General features: G+C 40.6%; 2 protein-coding genes across 7 annotated transcripts; one reads left to right on the top strand and one right to left on the bottom strand.

The window, feature by feature from the left end:
- Positions 1-16: 16 nt before the first annotated feature.
- Positions 17-13,660, top strand: SRR (serine racemase). 4 transcript variants are annotated; one of them, XM_019650415.1, is made up of 9 exons: positions 17-149; positions 2,996-3,229; positions 9,142-9,313; positions 10,661-10,787; positions 10,976-11,079; positions 12,065-12,184; positions 12,319-12,393; positions 12,884-13,093; positions 13,420-13,639. In XM_019650415.1, the coding sequence occupies exons 3-9, from the start codon at positions 9,146-9,148 to the stop codon at positions 13,633-13,635; spliced, it is 1,020 nt and encodes a 339-aa protein (XP_019505960.1). In that variant the 5' UTR covers positions 17-149; positions 2,996-3,229; positions 9,142-9,145; the 3' UTR covers positions 13,636-13,639. The 4 variants fall into 4 exon arrangements, with proteins under 4 accessions (XP_019505960.1, XP_019505959.1, XP_019505961.1 ...); XM_019650414.1 differs by having other exon boundaries at positions 17-144; XM_019650416.1 differs by lacking the exon at positions 2,996-3,229 and having other exon boundaries at positions 17-144.
- TSR1 (TSR1 ribosome maturation factor) lies at positions 12,425-22,732 on the bottom strand. 3 transcript variants are annotated; one of them, XM_019650406.1, is made up of 15 exons: positions 22,603-22,732; positions 22,312-22,415; positions 21,778-21,997; positions 21,528-21,662; positions 20,709-21,133; positions 19,785-19,944; positions 19,193-19,350; positions 18,728-18,924; positions 17,674-17,836; positions 17,221-17,331; positions 16,356-16,488; positions 14,966-15,082; positions 14,454-14,594; positions 14,278-14,352; positions 12,425-14,150 (listed from the first exon to the last, which is right to left on the bottom strand). In XM_019650406.1, exons 1-15 carry the CDS (start codon positions 22,697-22,699, stop codon positions 13,972-13,974), a joined length of 2,415 nt encoding a protein of 804 aa, XP_019505951.1. In that variant the 5' UTR covers positions 22,700-22,732; the 3' UTR covers positions 12,425-13,971. The 3 variants fall into 3 exon arrangements, with proteins under 3 accessions (XP_019505951.1, XP_019505952.1, XP_019505953.1); XM_019650407.1 differs by having other exon boundaries at positions 22,648-22,711; XM_019650408.1 differs by lacking the exon at positions 14,966-15,082 and having other exon boundaries at positions 13,757-14,150.
- Between the last annotated feature and the right edge of the window lie 366 nt (positions 22,733-23,098).

Raw genomic sequence — 23,098 nt, forward strand, 5'->3', positions numbered from 1 at the left:
AAGCGCTGAACTCACGTTCGGCCGCTTGAGAGGAGAAGAGCCCGGACGCGAGCCTGGGCGGAGAAGGCGGGCGCCGCGCGTGCGCAGAGGTGTGGTCGGGGGAAGGTGAGCTGCAGCTGGATTTGGAGGCGCGGCGCCTGTGAGGTGAGGTGAGGCCTGGCCAGGGCAGGCCATGCCCAGCGGGCGTTGGCGGCGGTGGCTGATGTTGCTGTGGAGGCCATCGAGGACACTGGTGCTGGTTTGGGGCTCGGGTTGACCGAGACATCCCACAGTCCGGCCACCTCCACTCGTCTTAGGCCAGGGGGTCTCCCGCCACAGGCCCAGACTAGTGCCCAGGCTTTTACTTTGGGACCTTAAAGATCTTGTGAGAGTAATTATTATCCCCATTTTTAAATTTTTTTTTTTAAGATGAGGAAACTGAATCCCAGAGAATTGTAGTAAATTACTTAGGATGACACATGTTGGTAAGAACCAGAGTATGAGTCTTTTCCTTTATGACAAAGTACAACCCCAGGCCTCCCGACTTTTTCTTTAAAAAACAGTGTACTTGGCTCTTGCTGAGGGAAAGGTTTGTGTGGAAGTAAATCAGGCGGCATTATAAGTCGATTTGGGGATTTCTGTATCATTGTGGATTCTTGGACAAATTATTTGACTTCTTTAGATCACAGGTTGATTTTTTTTTTCTTTTCTTTCTTTGTCCTTGAAATGTAACTTGATCAAAAGACTGGTACTTTTAACTTTTTGTTCAGGAGCCCCTGTTCAGAACTGGGGTGAAACTCCCTCCCCCAAGTCTGCTTCCCTCTACCTGTTGCTCCTTCCCCATCCTACACAGTCTATTGAACCTGACACCATCAAAGAATAGTTACCAATTACTCCTTAGACTGGGCCTAAAAGATTTGAACAATCTGTGACAGAACTCATTCAGCTCCTATTATGTGACATTTCCTCCACCAGTAGGTTAAATAGATGGAGAAAGTCTGTAGATACATGAAAAGATTCAGTGGTTCAGAAGAAGGGGAATCATTTGAGTGGTGGGAATAAAATGGCAGTCTTTAAGGCACATATGGAAGAAATAGGAAGAAATGTTAAAAACTAATTTGTTTTCACATTGAAGTTGGAGAGGACATTGCATCAATTTTTTTTTAAAGATGGAAAAATAATCTGAAGAAAACTTTCTTAAACAGGAAAGACATGATTGCCAAATTAATGCAATGATGCCAGTGAACTGCAGGTGAGATATGCCAAAAGTTAAACCAGCTCAAGAAAATTTAGCAGAACTCAGAGGGAAAATATAATAGATAAAAACTGTTAGAGATAAGAAGACATGGAGAATGGATCCGGAAAGTAATCAAATACGAGTTCCAGAAGGTGATAACAGAATTGACTCAAGACAAGCAATAATCAAAGAAATAATAGAAGAAAATTTACTAAGTTAATGGAAAATTTTGAATTTAAGATTTTCAATTCAACCCTCAGATTTAAAGGGTCCACGAAATATCAGGTAAAAATAAATGAAAAGACAACCATATTTAGAACTGTGTCACAATGAAAGCTTCTGAGTTTAAAGAATTAAAATATGTGTTGACATGGAAGTCTTCAATCTGTTATATTACATTTTGTATTTAAAGCCAGTTGTAGGACAGTATATAGAGTATGGTTCTATATGAAGGCAGCAAAACCACTTATATGTAAATTTATATATAAATACATCAAAAAGTGTGGAAGAATACATGTCAAACTTTTAAAGTGGTTATCTTTGTAGAAGAGTGGCTTTAATGATAGAGAGTGAAAGGTCTATATACTTGTATAATGTTTTACATTCTCACAGTAGGGATTTGGTCACATATGAGGTGAGTATCCAAAAAACAACAAAGCAAATTTGGATAATGAGGGAGGGAGGAATTCAATTTCTAAAAACAAAAATTGTACAGGTCATGATGGCTGAGCACAAAGTAGTAAAACTGTTAATAGAAATGAATAACCACAAATTAAACAAAAAATTCTAACCACTTGGAAATTTTTTTAAAACACCGATTTTAAATAACTCATGAGTCAAAAAAGTAAACAAAACTAAGATCATGGATTCTTTAGAAGCTAAGATTAATGAAAATATTGCAAACAAAACCTATGGTATATTATTAAAGCAGTACTCAGAGGAAAATTTGTACCCTTAGGTGCTTTTATTATTAATTTAAAAAGAATGAAAATTCATCAAGGGTAGAAAAGGAAAATAGAAGGAAGAACTAAAGATAAAATCAGAAATTAATAAGGGAAAAAGAACAATACTTGATAAAGAAACTAAAGAGCTCATTCTTCAGAAATATACATGAAAATAAATACATTCTGGCAAAAAAAAAAAAATCCTAAAGGACATCCTCTTGGATGTCTCATAATTAATTTAAACTTAGCTCCTCAAATCTCTGATTTTCCCCTAAAATACTTGTTTTTTTCACAATAAATTATACTACCATCTAAGACAAAACCTAGGAGTTATCCTTGACACCTCCATCTTTCCCCATATTCAATATCAGGGTATGTCTCTTCCATTTCTAGTGGACATGGAATTCATCACCTGAACATTCTCTGCTTCCTTTTCTCTTGAAAACCGCCCCTCACTCTCAGAAGTACTTTTTTTTTCTCTTTCTCTTTCCTTTTTATCTTCTTTCTTTCCTCCATCACTCTCTTTGATTGCTCCTATTTTTCCCTCAGGTGCAGAGATTTGAGACAATCATACTATTTGGTTCACATTATCATCAACAGGGCCTTTCTCATTTTATCTTTTCCCTTCATTCCAATTCCCACTCATGTTCCTACCCTCCCCAGTTAGGTCGCCACTATAATATGTTCAAAGTACGTTCTTGGATATACGTTTATCTTTGAATAATATATAGTGTTTTGTGTATGTATGTGTTTTAAATGTACATAATTGATATTGTGTTATAGAAATCATTCTGTTTCTTTTTCATGTTTCTATAAATACTTCTGACTTGCATAGTATTGTCTTAAATGACCTCATACCCTTGGCCACTGGTCCTGGGCCAAGATGGGCCAATCAGAGTCTTTACCCAGAACTTTATGAACTGAAACTAAGAAAGAAAGAAAATCCCTCTCCAATGTGCAAGCTATAAAATGTAAAACACAGAAGCTGTCAGCAGCCACGCGTCCTGCCATGTGAAACCAGCTGGTCTGCAATGAAAAGAATGAAGCTGGCATGCAGAAAGCAATAGAGGTGAGAAACAATGAGAGTCTTGGAAAATCTCAAGTCCCTGGTTCCAATTGTTCCTGAAGCTCCATATTTCTGTCCCTTCCCATGGTTCAACTTTTCCTTTGAATCCATGAGCCAGTAAATCTCTTCACCTCCATCTTATTTATGCCTTAGCCAGTTCAGATTGGAGTTGCGTCACTTCAAGAGGCCTAACTAAAGGGGCCGGCCGAGTGGCTCAGTTGGTTAAGAGCTCGCTCAAGAGTTTGAGCTCTGAGCAACAGCGGTTCGAGGCCAGCCCGAGCTGAGCAGCCGCTAAGCTGCCAATAGGCAGCAGGATGGCTCAGCTAAAAAAAAAAACAAAAAAAAAAAACAAAGAGGCCTAACTAATTATAATTTCCAAAATGCAACTCTATGTGGGGCTTTTTTTTAAATTGTGGTAAAATACACATAACATGAAATCATAACCATTTTAAGTGTATACAGTTCAGTAGTGTTAAGTACATTTACATTGTACAACTGATCTCCAGAACTCTTTTCATGTTGCAAAACTGAAACTATACCCATTAAACAACTTCCCTTTCCCCCTTCTCCCCAAGATCTGGCAGCCCCCATTCTACTTTCTATGAATTTGACTACTCTAGGTACCTCACATAACTGCAATCATGAGTGGTTGTCTTTTTGTAACAGGCTTATTTCACTTAGCATAATATCCCTAAGATTCATCCATGTTGTAGCATGTGTCAGAATTTTCATCTTTCTTGGTTGAATAATATTCCATTGTAAGTATATACCAGATTTTGTTTCTCCATTCATCTGTTACTAGATAGTTGGGTTGCTTCCACCTTTTGGCTATTGTAAATAATGCTGCTACAAACATAGGTATACAACTATGTCTTTGAGACCCTCTTTGAATTATTTTGGATATATACCCAGAACTGAAATTGCTGGATCATGTGGTAACTCTATATTAAATTTTTTGAGGAACTACCATACTATTTTCCAAAGCAACTACACCATTTTACATTTCCACCAACAGTGCACAAGGACTCCAGTTTCCCCACATCCCTGCCAATACTTATTATTTTCTGGGTTTTTTTGTTTTGTTTTTTGTTTTTTGTTTTACTAGTTATTTTAATAGGTGATGTAATAGGTGGTTTTGATTTGCATTTCCCTAATGATTAGTGATGTTGAGCATCTTTCATGTGCTTGTTGGCCATTTGTATATCTTTGGAGAAATGTCTATTCAAGTCCTTCACCCATGTTTTAAGTCAGATTTGTTTTTCCAAAATATATCTTGAATGATTTTTTTCTACCTCCACTTTCACCATCCAGGCCCCTGTTGTCTTTCATGTGGACAGCTGTAATACTTCTTAACTGAATTTCCTGATTCCACTCTTCTTTCCTTTTCATTCACCACAATATAGCCAAGTGACTTTCTGAACATATGAATTCTAACATGTCACTCACCTGCTCAAAATTCTCCAATGGCATTCCACTGCTCTTAAGAAAAAAAAATCCATGAGTCACGGTCCCTTATGATCGAGACCCTGCCAACTCCACTCTCATTTTTTATCACACTCCCCTTTGATTACTGTTTTCAGATATATTGGCCTTCTTTTACTTCTTGGAATACGCCAACCTCTTTTCCTCCTTAAAGCCTTCACACATATTATCCCCTCTATCTGAAAAACTTTTCCCCCTACTCTGCTCATTCCTCTTAAGTAATGGGTCATAACTTAAATTTCACTTCTCCATAGAGTGCCTTCCTTAACCTTCCCTGATCTAAATAAGGCCATTATAGTATCCTATCATAACATACTTCCCTAATCATAACACACCTATCATTATTTGTAAATACATATATATTTTTGGATTAGTTACTACACATCTCTCCATTAGATTGTAAGCTTTATGAGAGCAAGGACGAGACTGTTTTTCTAACATTATATACCCAGACCAAACAGTATCTGACACATAAAAGGTGCTCAATATTTCATGATTGAATGAATGAATGAATACCACAGACATGAAGAATGCTTAGAAATATGTATATGTATAACTATACTACTAAATTTGAAATTTTAAATTAGAAGATTTTGCCAAAAAAATAAAAGTTACTGAAATTAATGGAGAAGGTGGCAAATCCACATAAATAACTGAAGTCACTGAAAAAATTACCAGAGGAATATTTATAAGGTAAAGCTGAATTATCTTTATTTGGAGATAGCGTGATTACTTGGAGAGTAAACTGTAAAACTATTAGATCTAACAAGGTAATCTAGTATCCTATTACATGGTAAATATGCAAAAATTATTAGCTTTCATATACATTGTCAGTAAGCAATTTAAAAAGGAAAGAAATACCTTATCTTAAAAACAACAAAAATATATTGTTCTTTGGCATAATCATTTCTATACAGGATACAAACTATAAAAACTTTACTGAGAAACCTGAAACAGGAAGACTTTACTAAACTGAAAGACACCCATGTTCATGGCTAGGAAGACTCGCTATTTTTAAATGTAATTCATTTGTAAATTTTACAGTGGAATTTCTGGCAAACTTGATAAAGAGTTTCTAAAGTTCCTTTGAAAGAATTTATGTGTGAGAAAATCCAATACATTTTAGAAAGAGTAATCAGGGAAGAACATATTAATACAGTGAACAACTGGAAAAGGAATTGGCAGTCTGATCAATGTAACAAAATATAAAGTCCAGAAAAGTTCCAAGAATTAATAGAAATTTAATATTTGATAAATGTGGCATTTCAGAGGAAAAGGATGATTCGGTTAGTAAACAGTGTGTGAAAGATTCATTAAAGAGGGCCGGCTGAGTGGCGCATTGGTTAAGAGCTGGCTTGGGACGCCAGAGGTCCCCGGTTCAGATCCCACATATGAGGGCCAGTGACACTGCCCTCTACAGCTAAGATGCTGAACAACAGCTCAACCTGGAGCTGGGCTGCCATGAGTCACTGGCGACGACATAGGCTGCAGCCACTGCTGCAGTAGGTTGCCATGGGCTACCGTGTGTAGCCAGCAGCCGTGGTGAGCGGCTGTCCAGAAGCCGGTGACTGATCTGTCTCACCCGGGAAGAGCGCAATGATGGTGCCAACTTGGGCCAGTGAAGCAACATCCTCCACAACTGAACTGAAGAACAAAAGGACAGCAACTTGTCTGTTCCCCTTCCCCCAATTCCCCAGTGCTGTACCCATCCCCCAATTCCCCAATAAAAATCTTTAAAAAAAAAAAAAAGATTCATTAAAGAATAAGTGGCCAATAAACATACAGAAAAAATGTTCAGTCACTATTAAGGAAATGTAAATTCAAACTACTAGACATTTCATTAAATTGACAGTTAAAAATGGTACATCAAAGGTGAAGGAAAATGGACATTCCTTAGAAACTGCTGTTGAGAGTGTAAATTGGAGTAATCAACAACTGTTCTGGAGATCAGTTTGGCAGTGGGTATCCAATGTCTTAGAACTGTGCGTGCCTTTTGATGCAAAATAGCCATTGGTGGAATCTACCCAAAGCATGTATGTAGATACACAAAGATCTTGCAATAAGGCTGTTCGTTACATCATTATTTATTAGAGACCAAAAAAAAAAATCTGAATGTTCAATAGTTATGTAAAACTATAGTATTTTTATTAAAAATACTATTGTCATTTTTAAAGTTGTATAAATATACCTATTGATAAGCAAAGATTATGAAAGAATCTTTGAAAAGTACATTTATACTTTCTAGTCTGAAAAAATCGTTACCAAACCTGTCAAAGTTTTGTCTGCATATACCAGGGGTGACAAAATAATGTATAGAAGTGGACACTTTGGTCAACTGTTGCTCAAGCAATTAATTGCCATAATCAGAAGTGCCTGGACACTGATGGTAACCACTTTGAGCACCTCTTGCAATTGCAGAAGTCATCAGAAGTGTCTGGATGCTAACCTCTTGTAATTGCAGTAGTCAAATGTGACTTGTAGTCATCTTTTGTTATCGGTATATATTATAATTTTAATAGTTTTTTCCTTTCTTAAAATGTGTATACATTTTTTTGGCACCCTCTGTATAGGTAGGCCTGGAAAGATAAACACCAGCTTAGATAGCAGTTGTCTTTGGGGAGGAAGCAGATTAAATTCTGTTTTTCTGGGCTGGCCAAGTGGTTAAGAGCTCACTCAAGAGTGTGAGCTCTGAGCACCAGCGGTTCGATTCCCGGCCCAAGCTGAGCTGCCAATAGGCGGCAGGATGGCTCAGATAAAAAAACAAAACAAACAAAAATTGTGTTTTTCTATTGAACATGCATTGTTTTTGTTATATTAATAAGGAAAAGTAAAGAGAAACTTCATGTTTAAATGCTACAATAAAAAGTGAAAAATGGGGCCGGCCGAGTGGCTCAGCTGGTTAAGAGCTCGCTTGGGAGCACCAGCTCTGAGCAGCAGGGCAGTGGTTTGGATTCCACATTAAGGGCCAGTGTCGCTGGCCCTCTACAGCTAAGATGATGAACAACAGCTGGACTTGGAGCTGGCTGCTGTGAGTCGCTGACGACAGCGTAGGCTGCAGCAGGGCTGCAGTGGGCTGCTGTGAGCTATGTGAGTGGCTGGCAGCCAGCGTGAGCGGTGTGAGCTACGGGGAGCCGCTGTGAGCGGCCGACCAATGACCAGCGACCGATTGCCTCACCCGGGAAAAGGACAATGATCATGCCAACTTGGGCCAGTGAAGCGATGTCCTCCACAACTAGGGTGAAGAACAAAACAGCAACTTGTCTACCTGTCTGTTCCCCTCCCCCCAATCCCCCAATAAAATCTTAAAAAAAAAAAAAAGTGAAAAATGGAAGCATAATACAATTATTGAAAATTATAATTGTGAAAACTAAAAGAAACTGAGCTAAATGAAGGAGTAAAGAAAATATCTTTGATTTTAACTCATATGTATATTGAAAAACAGGAGGAAATATAGAAAATGAATATTAGGTAGGATTGTAGAGAATTTTCCCCCGTTAAATAATTTTTTTTTTCATGCGGGAGTAAAACCGGCAACCTTGCTGTTAAGAGCACACGCTCTATCCACTGAACCATACGGGTGGCAGCTCGGCTCAAGGTTCCTCCCAGCCACGGGTGGGCATAGCCACCATGGAACAGGCAATCTTGTCATTAGAAGCACTTGCTCTCATCAGCTGAGCCATCCTGCCACCTCTTGGCAGCTCAGCGGTAGCTCAGCTTGGGCAGAGCTCAGGCGAAGCTCACTGGCCCATGTGAGAATCGAACCAGCAACTCTGTTGCTCTTAAGCAAACTTAACTAACTGAGCCACTCGACTGGCCCTTAAATAATATTTTTAAATAAAAGTTTATAGCACATTTTTTACCTAGTTTACGATAATGATGAAAATGTAGAGACCAGTGGCAGTCAAAAGGTGGATGGTAATGGTGAGGGGTGGGTTTTAAGCCTTCCATAATCACGACCAATTACTTCCTATAAAGCTTCACCAGAAAAAATAACCTACATTTACTGAGAAACTCAGCTTCAAGACAAGTTCCCTTCTGTACAAAGATTCTGATGCCCCAGTAATGGAGATATTTCCCATATTACCACCACAGGCCCCAGTTCTGTTTTCCTGTGTTATGCATTTTATTTAAAGACTTTTTTTTTTAGAGCAGTTTTAAGGCTCACAGCAAAATTGATGGAAAGGTACAGCGATTTCCCAAAACAACTCTGCCCTCACACATGCACAGCCTCTCCCATTATCAGCATCTCCCACCAGAATGGTACATTTGCTACAACTGATCTTTCACTGACACATTACCACCCAAAGTCCATAGTTTACATTATGGTTCCCTCTTAGTGTGTATTCTGTGGGTCTATGTTAATGCATTTTCAAAATATTTTCATACATCATCTCAGACTTTTCTTTGACCCCTTTCTTATTCCTGGGTTTCAGAACCATGTGTGCTCAGTACTGCATCTCCTTTGCTGATGTTGAAAAAGCTCATAACAACATTCAAGATTTTATCCACCTCACACCAGTGCTAACAAGCTCCATTTTGAATCAAGTAACAGGGCGTAATCTTTTCTTCAAATGTGAACTTTTCCAGAAAACTGGATCTTTTAAGGTAACAATCCTTTTTGATAGTGTTATGTTTTCAAACCCCTTTCACGTATAAATTTATTTGATCCCGACTACTTAGTGAGGTAGGTAGAATTAATATCTTTTCATAGCTGAAGAAATCGTTGTAGAAATTTTCCTTTGATCAAATCCTGGTTACTTCAAGCCACTTTTATACAATCTCAAAACTCCTTATAATTAGGGTGATGATATAATTTACTGTCCAAACTAGGTCATGTATTAGAATGAAAGAGACAATAGGCATCACCCAGCGCTGTTGCAATGCAAAAACGGGCAGGTGTGATCACCTTGTATAACCAGAGCATTCACTTTGTGTGAACTTGCTAGCCATTGATCCTTTATTATGAATATAAAAGGTCTAAGCCTAGCTAAATCCTCACAATAAAATCTTTTTCTACAAAATACTCATATGTCAGTGCAAAAACCAGAATTTTCTGACCATTAGTTGAGCTTTAGGATCATTTCAGGTAAAAATCTAAAGGATGCATTTAGTACCGTTGACTGAGTTATTAGTACCTGTTAAGTAGATTTCAGATTGCAAGAATCGACCTTTTTCCCTACCCATTAGCTGAGAGCTTTTATAGTAAAACAAAACAAAAACCTCTCTATTCTTTTGCCCTTTGCTTCTGCCATGGCTTACATCACACATTAAGCCTTATCTTCACTATTATATACTAGGCATATATACAGTAGGCCTTGCCCTATGTCCATACTTGCAGAGTAAAACAGGCTGGTCAACAAACAGGTTTATGAGAAGTGTAAGAGAGAGACAAAGTTCCATGGAAGAATAAAGAATGAAGTGACTAACTTTGCCTGGGAGATCAAGGAAGTTGAACCAGATGATGTTTGATCCAAGTTTTATAGTGTGAGTGCTTTTAGCCACATCAGGGAGTCGGGGGGAAAGAACTACAGGTAGAGATGTGAGCATGCTCGGGTGTGAGCTAACGTGGTAGGAGGGGAACTAGAAGCAATTTAGGATGGCTACAACAGTGATAGAGGCAGTAGATATGTTGAAAGGCTGCAACTTGTAAGGACTTTGTACTTGTAAAAAAAGGCAAAGAAAAAGATAACATTTGTTTTTAAAAGATTGCTTTCATAACCTAGTAGAAATATTAGATGAGAATGATCCACAAGGTAGGATCAGTTGAGGTTAGATAACACACAAGTTGAGAAATGAGGTCTCACTAAGGTAGTGACAGAAGACACGAGATATTTAGGAGGTAGAATCAGTAAGATGTAGTGATGGACTGGATGTGGTGTTAGGAAGAGAAAATCTAGAAACGTTTTGAGAAGAAACTTTTAAATACATGAATTCACCATCCCTCTTTTCCAGATTCGTGGTGTCCTCAATGCAATCAGAGGCTTGATGCCGGCCACTTCAGAACAGAAGCCCAAAGCTGTTGTTACTCACAGCAGTGGAAACCATGGCCAGGCTCTCGCCTATACTGCTAAATTGGAAGGTACTCAATTCATTTCTGAGGGTACTGGGTAGGCTCATCAGAGAGGAGTGGAAAACTATCCTACTTTCACTGAGATTGGTAATAGCTGTGGGAATTAAATTTGAGTGCCTATCTGATTACAAGCAACTGAACAGAAATTTCTATCCTAAATTCTCCTGATTTGTACTAAACTTGTTTCTCCATCTCAGGGATTCCTGCTTATATTGTGGTGCCCCAAACAGCACCCAACTGTAAAAAATTGGCAATACAAGCCTATGGAGCCTCTATAGTGTACAGTGAACAGAGTGATGAGGTAAGGAAGAGAGCACTATTCCAGCCTTTTCTGTCTACACTCACTCAGATAATCTCATTTTTAAAATATCACCTATATTCTAACTCTAGCCTTGATCTTTGTTTTGCCCTTAACTCAGATTTGTATATCCAACAGATACCCAATATTCCCACTTGGATGTATTAATAAGCATCTCAAACTTACTATGTCTAAAACCAAATTCCTGATCTTATTCCCCCTATACTGCTCCTCTTCCAGTCTTTTATGGCAGCGTTTATCCTTGTTCTTCAAGAAAAATTTTGGAGCTATCTTGATAACTCTTTTGCACCCACATCCAAATCTTAGTCCTACTTTCAAAATATTTCCATAATCCAACTACTTATAAAAGCCTCTACTACTCAAACCAACATCAGTTGTCACCTAGATTCAGTAGCGGGGCACCGAACAACCAGAGCTATCCACTTAATAAGTTAGAACTTGTCTCAGCTCAAAATCATCCAATGATTTCCCATCTCATACACAGTGGGAACCAAAGTTTCCACTACATAAGGCCTAGATGAACTGGTCCGTTTCATCCTTCTGACCTCATCTCCATTATTCTCCCGCAAACACTCCAGGTTAACCACTCTAAACAGTTTCTCAGAAAGACCAAGCACTCTTACATTGTAGTTTTTACACTTAGAATTACTCTTTCCCTGGAATATTCTGGAGATCGGAAGGACTGATTCAAATATATTAAAATGTCACTTTACCAGAGGGCCTTCCTAAGTACCCTATATAAATTTTCTCCATAGCATTAGACATACTATATATTCACTTATATTCTACCCCTCCCCACCATATTATAACAAAATTCCCTTGAGCACAGGGACTGCGTTGTTTAGTTATAGCCCCAGTGCCCTAAGTCTCAAAAAAGTAGATGGTCAATAAAGTGTTAAATGACTGAGTAACTTGTTGGGAACTCTTAAATACAAATAAAGTATGCTAAGTTAATGTACTCTTTCAGTCCAGAGAAAATGTTACCAGAAGAATTATGGAAGAAACGGAAGGCATCATGATACATCCCAACCAGGAGCCTGCAGTGATAGCTGGGCAAGGGACCATCGCCATGGAAGTGCTAAACCAGGTAAAAAGGCCTACTCAGTTCTTGTTGAGCTACCGGTAAACCTGATGTTTGGCTATAGAGTCAACTATTTTATATGTGTATATAAAACTGGTTATTAATAGGTCTCTCTATACTTGATATTCTTTCTACTAAAGGTCCCCTTGGTAGACGCACTGGTGGTACCTGTAGGAGGAGGAGGAATGGTTGCTGGAATAGCAATCACAGTTAAGGTGAGAAAACAGCTTCTGGAGGACACCCCACGTCAGCATAAAGGACTTTATTTTACATCATAGTACACTGTGGTACTTGTTCAACATTCCCCCCAAATTGCTCTTCCTTCCCATCGTTCCTTGGCACTTGTGATGGAAGGCCCTTCTCTGCCTCACTACCCTTTTCTTAATCTATGACAACTTTACAGCACAAAAAGTTACAATGAGCGGCACCCTCACAGTCCTTTCCCTGAATTCCACCTCACGAACTTACTACCCAAGTCAGGGGCTACTCTTTTCCCAAGTTACCAGTAGAATTAGTTGTGATCGAGACAACTGAAGGTCAGTATTGGGCATATAATTTAAAGTGCTTTAAGGTCATATTCTCATTACATCACAGAGAAGGCTCTTACTTGGGCAGAAATATGTTACTTAAACTACCTACTTTACTGCCGGCTTGCAGGCAAAATGCTGTGGTTAATGGTAAGGTTTCTAATATTCCTCTTCCCAGGCTCTGAGACCTAGTGTGAAGGTGTATGCTGCTGAACCCTTGAATGCAGATGACTGCTACCAGTCCAAACTGAAAGGGGAACTCACCCCCAACCCCTATCCTCCAGAAACCATAGCAGATGGTGTCAAATCCAGCATTGGCTCAAACACCTGGCCTATTATAAGGGACCTCGTGGATGATGTCTTCACTGTCACAGAAGATGAAATTAAGGTGAGATTCCAACAGGAAAGAAAATAACAAAAAGGGAGCAACTTTTTAGGCAAAAGGAACTTCTCTCTTAATTAGCAACTCATCCACTGGGAATTGACTAGGTGACTTTACAACATGTGGGAGGGTGCCTAAATATTAGGACACCTCTCAACAGAGCAGAGTTAGGATAAAAAAAAGCCCTCCTCTTCACTGGCAAGCATATATGTATGGATATATACCTGTACATACACACATATCTCATTTGGTCTTTAATTGTGAAGGCCATCCAACTAGGCTCTTTCCCCTTTTCCCATTTCACTAACTGTTACTCCCTTCTATACCAACAGTATGCAACCCAGTTGGTGTGGGAGAGGATGAAACTGCTTATTGAACCTACAGCTGGTGTTGGAGTGGCTGCTGTGCTCTCTCAGCATTTTCAAACAGTTTCCCCAGAAGTAAAGAATGTTTGTATTGTGCTCAGTGGTGGAAATGTAGACTTAACCTCCATAACTTGGGTGAAGCAGGCTGAAAGGCCAGCTCCTTATCAATCTGTTTGTGTTTAATTTATGCATAAGGAAGAAATGGGATTCAGTGTCTCTAGACACTTGGAAGTTTTGTTTCCTTGTCACTGTCAACTTCCCATCTTATTCTCTTAAACAGCTTTCAAAATCGTAATGGAGAGTAGACATTTCAATAAGATTTAATAGTTTTTTGGACTAAGTGGCAATAGAAAAACATCCATACTTAACTGAGACACCTTGTCAAGGCCAAGAAAAAACCTTTTGCAAAAAGGGGCAGCAGACCTCTAGGCTCAACATAAACTTTGCCCAATTGCTACCTGTAGGTTCCCATCCCTAGAGTGCTAATGAGTAGCAATGAGACAGAATCTATTGACTCCATTACGCCGTGTCCACTTCAGGCACCATTGAAGAAATCTCACTTTTCACCCAAGGTACTGGTTCTGGTACATATGGATCATAAGTCCATTTGGGGAAAACTCGTTTATAGAGGTTCATCAGTACTGTGTCCTGAGACTTTAGCTTCCCATCAAAACTGCACTTCATATGGCCATGAGTACCTAGAAAGAAGACACAGCAAGTTGGTCAAATTAAAACAGAAAATTTGAGCAGTGGTCTTCTACCCCAATAGTCATTTAGTGGCACTGGGGAAATCTAGACAAGGTTCCAAACATCACGTTCTCTTACCTAAAGGCTCCTTGATGTGTCCTCTGCGGCCCCACTTTGTTCTCAGTTCCACCGGTTTAAACCACATCACATCCTCTTAGAATGAAACACACAGACCAAGATGAAACATTTACCCTCAAAATGTAAACCCAACCTTCACCCCACAAAGGCAATCAGGTCCCATCCTTCACACCTACCTCTATTGAAGAACATGTAACGCACTACTGCCATCTTAGTAAAAATTTTGAAAGGATGACCACTCAGGACAACTCTCTTGATGACCATTCTGTCCGGATTCACTGACAATAGATGGCCTGTGGCAATGAGGCTGTGCATTCCTAAAGAACAAAAGTAATGTACAGAGCCAAAGGCTTCATTTATTGCTCCAGTCCTTAAAAGACAATGTACTACGCTGCCCTCCTGGGTCCATGGCAAAGATCACTAAGTGATATTCTTGCTGAGCCAGTCCCCAGAACCTATCCTAAATAGAGCACTCTGAGCAGCCGCTACCAGTTAGCTCAAGTTTGCAAGCAAGATCAAATCCCATTTGTCATCCTTGCCTTAGCCTCACTGTGAGGCTGAGATTGGGATATTGTAAAAACCATCATTACCTCTTCATACCAATTTGGCTCCCAAATCTTAATAAACAAAACTGTGTTAAATCTATTAGGGATCTGCAGGTCTGTTTACCTCTGTGAACTCAACTTACCATTGCTATTCTGTTTGAAAAGCAGCACAGATGCAGGAGGAAAAGTGATTGGGGCATATACTGTCACCACCAGGGCCATGTCAGCAGTCAGGAATCTCTGAAATTTATGTTTATCCGCTGCCATAATAGGGGTTAAAAAATAAAAACCAAAAACATTTTGAGAAACTGTAGGTAATCCAGAGACCTATAAAAAGCTATAGCACTACAACGCTTAAGCCCAAGGCAACTAGTGGTTCTTAACCCTCTAGTTCTCAAAATATGTTCCTGCCTCAATACAACTGAAAGATATAAAACCCAATCCTATAAGAGAGATTTTTTTCAACTGGAGGCATAGTCTTGGAGCCTGGACTATATTCAGAGTTTGAAAAAGTTCTCCAGGTGATTCTGATACCAATCACCCCTACCTCATCTGAGAATCAGTGCTTTATAGAGAATATGTCCACTAAATCAACAGCTCTTAGTCTTGAGCGAGGATTGGCAAACATTTTCTATAAAGGGCCAGAGAGTAAATATTTTAGGCTTTGTGGCCATACAGTCTCTGTTCCAATTACTCAACTGTCACTGTAGCACAAAAACAACCATAGATAATACATTAAAAAAAAAAAAAGCACAACCGTGTTCCAACAAAATGTTAACAAAAACAAGCAGTGGGACAGATTTGGCCCATGGGCCATACTTTGCTGATCTCTGATCGCAGGGACTATCTGTAGCTTGTGTTTCAATGAAACACCTTCAATGAAACCCTCCTTGTTTTTTAATACTGTAGTTATAGGGGAATAAAGTATTTTAAGGGAAAGAAAAGTTAATCCCTCATTCAGATAGCATGGCTGGTGTCTGAATTATCCAGAGCACCCATTAATACTGCCTTCATCATCTTCCTCTGGCCATTGCTGAGAAGCCCCCAAGTACAAAACATCTTTGCACTCCTCATGTGTAGGAGTACAATAATTTTCGCCACAAAAGTGTCCCTGGTCATCACTCTCCAAACTCTCATCCAGTGTCAGCATCTCAGAAGCCATACATCTCTGCTCTATCCAACTGTGGGCCACCCCTAGTCTTCACCAACACTACCACTGGCAAATCAGATGCCAAGAGTGTAACGCTTTGACACGCCATTTTTATAAAGCTGCCAACTCCGATTCAAAAACTACTCTGGAACAAATATACACGGCAGAGGAGCCTCTGGACCACACAGAGGTTCCATCACTGCGATGCTTCAGACAGGTTCAGACATTTTGAATACATCATTGGCTCCTAAATCAGAATACTGAAAATGCCTCTCAGGGACCTAGAGTTTAAAACCGTGAACTCTGCCCTTCCCCACCAAAAGTCACAGTCCCCCAAAAGATAGTATGATGGACAAGAATTCAGAAGGTTCCCCACTGCTTACCTGCAGTGTGCTGAGAGAACAAAGGTGAGGCTCTGAAGCGCCTGAACCCACAGTGGAAGATCAGCTCCTCTTTGGCTTTCACAGGTTCTGTGTTGCCAGGGTGCCGGCTCACCACCATATTCAGCACTGACATCTGGGAACCAAGTAAGAAAAACAGAACTTCTTATCTAGGAGTAGGACAGCTTAACCTGAAAGAAGGCAAACCAAACTAACAGATTCCGATTCACTCTAAGAACTGACAATACTAATTTATGGTAGAGTGCAGATGATGAGAGAGTCATCTTTTATCTCCAACAACTGGCATTTGAGCGGAACACAGGCTGGTTTTCAGAGCTTTCATGTACCCTTCTGTACTATTATAGTTGGCATGCCTATGTCTAACATGCAATAGCCCAACCTCTGCCCGATGGTCAGTGCCATCAACGCCCACCTCAAAACCACACTCACTCAAGCCCCCTTTTCCTCATCCCTTACTCACACTGACAAAAGGCCAAAGTTCTCACACTCATCCCAATCTACATGACTGCTGGCCAAGAGAAAAGAGATCTACACCTTGGCATAAACCCTCTTTATTTTTAAGACTGCCAACCTTTGTTTAGAATCTGATCTGACCAACATACTTATCTCAGAGAAGTCTCAGAACCACATAGAGTTTGCATCACTGAGATGCTTCAGATAGGTTCAGACATGTTGGGTAAAACCATCACTGACTTCTCTATCATCCCAATTCCTAATCCTAAGGGCAGATTTTTCACATTCTAATGAGCAAAATATCAGTCATAGGTAAAAATTTATAGAATGTCAGACAAAATTGGTTGGATTGGAAAGTTTTCTAACGCCCATTTACCACAAGATACTAACTCACTTTCTGTTCATGAGGTAGTAAAGAAAACGCAATCAAGGGTCCTCCCTGCCTGAAGTACTCAACCACAGACACAGGTACTGCAGAGACATGAAGTGTGACATACCAGCCAACCTGCCAGAAGCAAGCAGAAAACAATCATGCAATTACCCGTTAGGGCTCAATAACAATGCAGCATTTCTCCAAATATGTTAAAAAAGTCTTATACGACCCCAAAGCCAACCCTTGCCCTTCAAAGTTGCCTTTCACAGATGCCTCAACTACCCAGATTAAACCTTTTCAGTTAACACCTTTGATACCTCTTTGTTCCTAATGTTACTGTTATCAATGACTCGGTGACTCCTCTAAGCTATGGGCAGCACGAAACTAAGGGACTCTTGCCAAGAGAAGGAGTAAAGGAGGAGCACCTTAGCAAATGAAAGCAAACTGTAAAGATGGAGAGAGGAAGGCAGATACCTCAGCTCCTTCAACCTCTTTTTCCTCAATCTCTTTAAAAACACGTTTCCTAGTATTAGTAAAGTTCTGGAACTGAAAGATCCGAGCATAATCTTGAGGAAGGTTTTCCTTAGGATCCCATGGAGATGTCCGGAAACTCTTGAGGCCTCTGTATTTCTGAAATCTAGAATATAGGAGATTTTAAAGAAATTAATAAATTGATGGTGCTTACCCTTTCACTCAAGTCAATAATATGGCTAAGGCTCGAACTTAAAGAACTTTTATCACTCTCTCTCAAAATAACCTAGTAGCCGAAATCAAGACCAGTCCAGGGGCGGCCGGTTAGTTCAGTTGGTTAGAGTGCAGTGCTCATAACACCAAGGTTGCCAGTTTGATCCCCACATGGGCCACTGAGTTGCGCCCTCAACTGGAATGAAACAACTACTCGGAGCTGATGAGTCCTGGAAAAACACAGTTTCCCAATTTAAAAAAATAAATAAATTTAAAAAAAAAAAAAGACCACAGTCCAAAACAGTTTTTAACAGATTATTTCAGAACCAAACCCAAGCTTCTCACTGACAAAGGACAAAGTATTTACAGTGGCTCCCTGGTGCTTATCAGGGAGTATCTTCTTACCCTGACAAACATGGTCCTTGATAAAAGCCTTACCTCTCCAATATCCAACATAAGCTCTCTGGGTTTAGTCAGACTCACCTCCAGAGCAGAAATGATCACCTACACACCTTCATGCTTTTATTCTTGTGGTTCTACCCAAACTCCCCCAAATCTCCAAATGTTACATACTTCAACTGAGTATTAGTTCACATAAGAAGCATTTGTTAATTAACCTTAGCATTTCTCGTTAAGTATTGTAACATTATTAGTCCATACCACACAGTCTGGAACTTGATATACATTACTGTTTCCTTATGTATGTCTATTTTCCTGTATAGAATGTTAGCCCTTCAGGGGCAGGGACAATGTATTCTCCTTCTTTTGCATCACACTGATAAGGTGTGAACCACATAAGGTTTAAATAAAAATATGTTGATTGATTTTAGACTTGTTGACTAACCGAATTCTAGCAGCCACATCGCGGGGGGTATCTACTTCATCTGGAAACATCTCTTCCAGTCTTTCTTGTTTATATTTCTCCAACATTTTTTCCTCAGCCTCTTCATCCACTTTCTCGTCATATAGATCATCACGCACAGACTCTCCTATAGTCATAGTTTCACATTCCTCCTCTTCTTCCTCTTCACTACTCTCATCCTGTAGAATAAAGGATTACAATTTCAGAAGAAACCCACACCTGACTCTACCCTAAACGCCATTAAGCTAAGAATAAAATAACTTTTATAGACACTTAGTCCAAACCAGTATCAATTCTAAGAGACTCAGTTATAAAACAAGTCTCAGTCCCAGCAACTACAGAGTCACTCTTTAGAAAGTGACCACACACACCCCTCAAGGTCAGGACTGCACTTCGCCTTGCATTTGGGGCTGTATACAGATGGGGTGTATGGGTCCATTTCCTTACCTGAGACTCCTCTTCCATAAAATCCTCATGCTCTATATCGTCATATTCATCTCCTTCCCCACCACTTTCGCCATCCTCATCCAAAATCCATTCAGCTTGGTAACTGGATGTTCCTTTAGGAACCTTCTTTACCACCTTGGAACTTTTCTTCAAGAAGTCTGTGAAAGCCCAAACAAGTAAATTATATACTTCCTCTCCCCCTATTTGGGTATTCTCATCTAGGCAAAAAACTTGATACTGCTGCCAACACCGGAAACTCCAGCACACACTAGAGCAAAACAGACTACTACTTCCCAATTTAATTCAGCTGTCTCAAAACTAGCAATACTTACACAACTAAATAAATCTTGCAATGAATCCAAAATTGTTTGTCTGTTCATTAGAAAACAATAACAAGTAATTTTGAGAAATAAAGCAAAGCTGTGTCCAGTGTTTGCTTAACGCAAACATACAGCATTTGTGGGTGAGAGGACACAGACCTCCAAATACATCCTCATCCCACTCTACCTTAACAGGGTCCTGACTGTGAGCAGCTAGACAAAATCCACAATTCCAGGCCAAGTGAATTACAAACAAGTCTGCCATTACCAACCATTTGCCTCATTCAGCTCCTCCTCAGTGGGCCAGGTCTGCTCCCCCTCCATTGGATCTGGGATAACCTCTGTCTGCAAAGATTCTTGTCTGTCGGGGTCTGCCTTCATTAGGACCTTAAGGTCTTCTTCCATGTCAGCTACAGCATCCATATCACAAATCTAAAAACCAAAAGCATGTGATAGTCAAACATTAACCAAAAATCTACTACACCTAACATAGTAAACAGAAAGATCCAGAAATAATAGTCCTCAAGTAGAAGATGACTGAAATAGACTGAAAAAGGCCAAAAATTGTCAAGTTTTTTCAAATGGTCCTATTTCCTAGCATTTTAATTCTACACCACTGCTTGGTTCTTAAGGCCTTTCATAATCTGGCCCTGCTCCTACATTACTCTCATCAAGCTGATTTCTTCAGAGTTCAAAGAAACCCTCTGATCAATCACTGTGCTCTAGATTCATGTTGTCTCTATTTTCTAGGATATTGTTTCATCTCTCTTCAACTCATAAATCACATCCATCCTTCTCAACACCTGGCTCAAGTCTGATCTCTTCTGTGAAGCTTGCTAGTATCTTTTCTCAACTTCCACAGCATGTCTGTACCTCAACTACACTTTCTCAATTTTACTTCACAGGTGCTTGCCATTTTTTTTCTGACCTAATTGAGGAAAGAGATTGCATCTTCTGTCTTCTATAAACTCAGAGTCAATTGCTATGTAAGGCATCTACAGAGTGCTAGATAAATATATGTAAGATAGCAATATATTTGTAGTTGACTATTGCCTTATTTTAAACTAGCAGTCAGCTCCAGGGACCAGTGTAGTTGTCTAGGTGTGCAAAGACTACCTTCTCTGAAGTTAGTTCCCATCCTACAACAGCTTACATATCCATCTACAATACAAAGTCTTTAAAAACATCAATCTTACCTCCATTGCCATGCTTGGGTCCTTTTGGGATTTGACCACTCTAGGATTCAACGGGAAAGGGTCCATAGGGGCGTCTATCTGTTTCATCTGGAAATCACCATGTCCAATGATATGCAGCAAGCTATTTACATTCAGAGTCTGCCCACGAACATAGCCTGAGATTTTCAAGGTGCCCACCAAGTTATTCTCTTCATTAGGCACAAAGTCAGCAGCAGAAGCAAAGAAGTATGCCCGCCGATCTCGAAAGGCAAGATGCCGTTGCTTTTGGTTAGCCAACTGCCTGAGCAGCATCCCTGCCTCCTGTTGAGTGTCTAATTGGAGGAGTTTGTCATCAGGGAAGCGCTTCTCCACTACTTTACTTAGCTTCTTTCTGGCATCTATTTGTTTCTTCGGTGGGAGACCAGAAATTCCCTGGATAGCTAATGCTGTGAGCAAAAGAGAAAGGGCTTCATGACCTGTTGATTCACTACAAGAAAACACCCCCTGCAAATTTACAAACAAGTTGACAAAAAAGCTAACAGTTGTGAGCCCAGAGATCACTGGGAAACTCAACACTCAGCAACCCTACAGAAATTTCACAGTAAAACTTCATACCCTTCTTCCTCTGGGCAAAGGTCAGTACAGAAATAAAAAAGCACCTTGACAATTTGTAAATAATAGACCAAATTAGGCCATACATGTACAACCCACCATCAGCTGAATACAAGTTATATCCCTAAATCAAGTGTCAGGCATAGTGCCTGGCAAATTTGTAGGTGCACAAATTTATGAATGCTAATTCACTTCTTTCATGGCCTCCAACATTCCCAACACACTTACTATAGGTGGGAAGGCCCTGAGCAAAGAGGCAGGAAAGGCAGTAATCCCCGGTGCTGTCCCAGCCTTCTAGTGGATCAAGGAGGAACAGGATAGTATCAGCCACTTTAGCCAAGTCTAAAACAGTGTGCAGATCCCCTGGAGATAGAAGACAAAGTCAGGAGGAAGAGGTGGTCTGCACCAGCGCATTATACAAAAAAATATTACCACTACTCAAAACATAATGATAGAAAATACTGTCGTATACGCTAACCTGGCCTTGCAGATGTGAAAAACCACCGATGTTTCAAGCGGGGGCATAACAGCATAAAGCTGTGGGCGCTTCCCCAATTAGTCAAGTGTACTGTTCCAGTATCCCTATCCTGAAGCCTCTGGAAGGCCTCTGGCAGGGAAATCCTGTCGTGCAGGGGCACCACCAGTACCTGATGAGGAGGGCCATCCTTGCTGCCCAGTTGTCTCTTCTCTGCCAGAACCTGAAAATTAAAAGGATCAGAGAACATCTCAATGTTTCAGTATTGCATTTCCAATAGTATGGATGCCCCACGCCCAGCATCTCGTAAAAAGCAGCAAGTATGTGGGGGGGGGGGCGCGGAGCGGAGAGTGGGCAGGAGCTCAGACCAAAGCAAAGAATGCTCTAGCATGAGTTCAGACCTACACGCCTGACATGTGCTCTCAGGTTAGTCTCCATCTCCGGTCCCTTCCCAGGATCACATTTTCTAATTCGAGGCATTATCAGCCCAGAACGATTGTGAAGCCACACCATCCCCAATCCCTATTCCTCTCTCACCGCCTCCTTCTTTTGCTTTCGGAGCTGGCTGGCACGATGCCTCTGGTCTACTCGACTGAGCTCCTTCCTCACCTTCTTGCTTAGGGTTTTCAGTGCTAGACGGCCTAGAGAGAGGTCAGAAAAGGCTCTTCTGCAGGGTCTCACAAGAAGGTCAAGAAAGGGGACCCCTTTCCGCCCGCCTTAGAGCTTTTACGCGAGGTACAGGCCGGAGGTAGGAGCTGTGTTTGGGAATGGAGAAAAGCAGTTAAAATCGACTAAACAGCCCTTCTTCCTCCAACCCTATCTTCTTACCCTTGCCGTCCCGCTGCGCAGACCCTCGACCCCGATGCCGCCCACCTTTATGAGCTTTATTCTGTTGCTTGAGCGGGCCGGAGCGGTGGGCCGCCATGCTGCTACTCACGTGTACCAAGTCAGCACTACTTCCGGGCCGCAACGAGAACTTCCGGTTCCCTCCTTGGGGCGTGCCCTCCCAGTAGCGGGGCGGGGCAGGGCTCCCCTGGTCCTCTCGCGAGGGTCTCTGCCACCCTCCTCGACAGCATCGCTCCCGCTGGTCTACAAAACCGCCTAGGAAACTTTTCCCACGCGGCGGTCTGCGTTTGGGAGCTTTACAACTAGGGGATGTAGACTCGAGGTTTGGACTCTCACATCTCGGAGAGTCTGTTGTCTCCCTCGTATTTTCATTGTTTGCGCTATCAAGTTGCATCACTTTAGGAAGATGTTAAACGGAGGATTCTCCATTAGTGCGGAAGAGGGCTGAGCCCCTCCTCTCACTTAGTTTTTGCATGCC

Source organism: Hipposideros armiger, unplaced genomic scaffold (assembly GCF_001890085.2).
Source record: "Hipposideros armiger isolate ML-2016 unplaced genomic scaffold, ASM189008v1 scaffold_141, whole genome shotgun sequence".
NCBI lineage: Eukaryota > Metazoa > Chordata > Mammalia > Chiroptera > Hipposideridae > Hipposideros > Hipposideros armiger.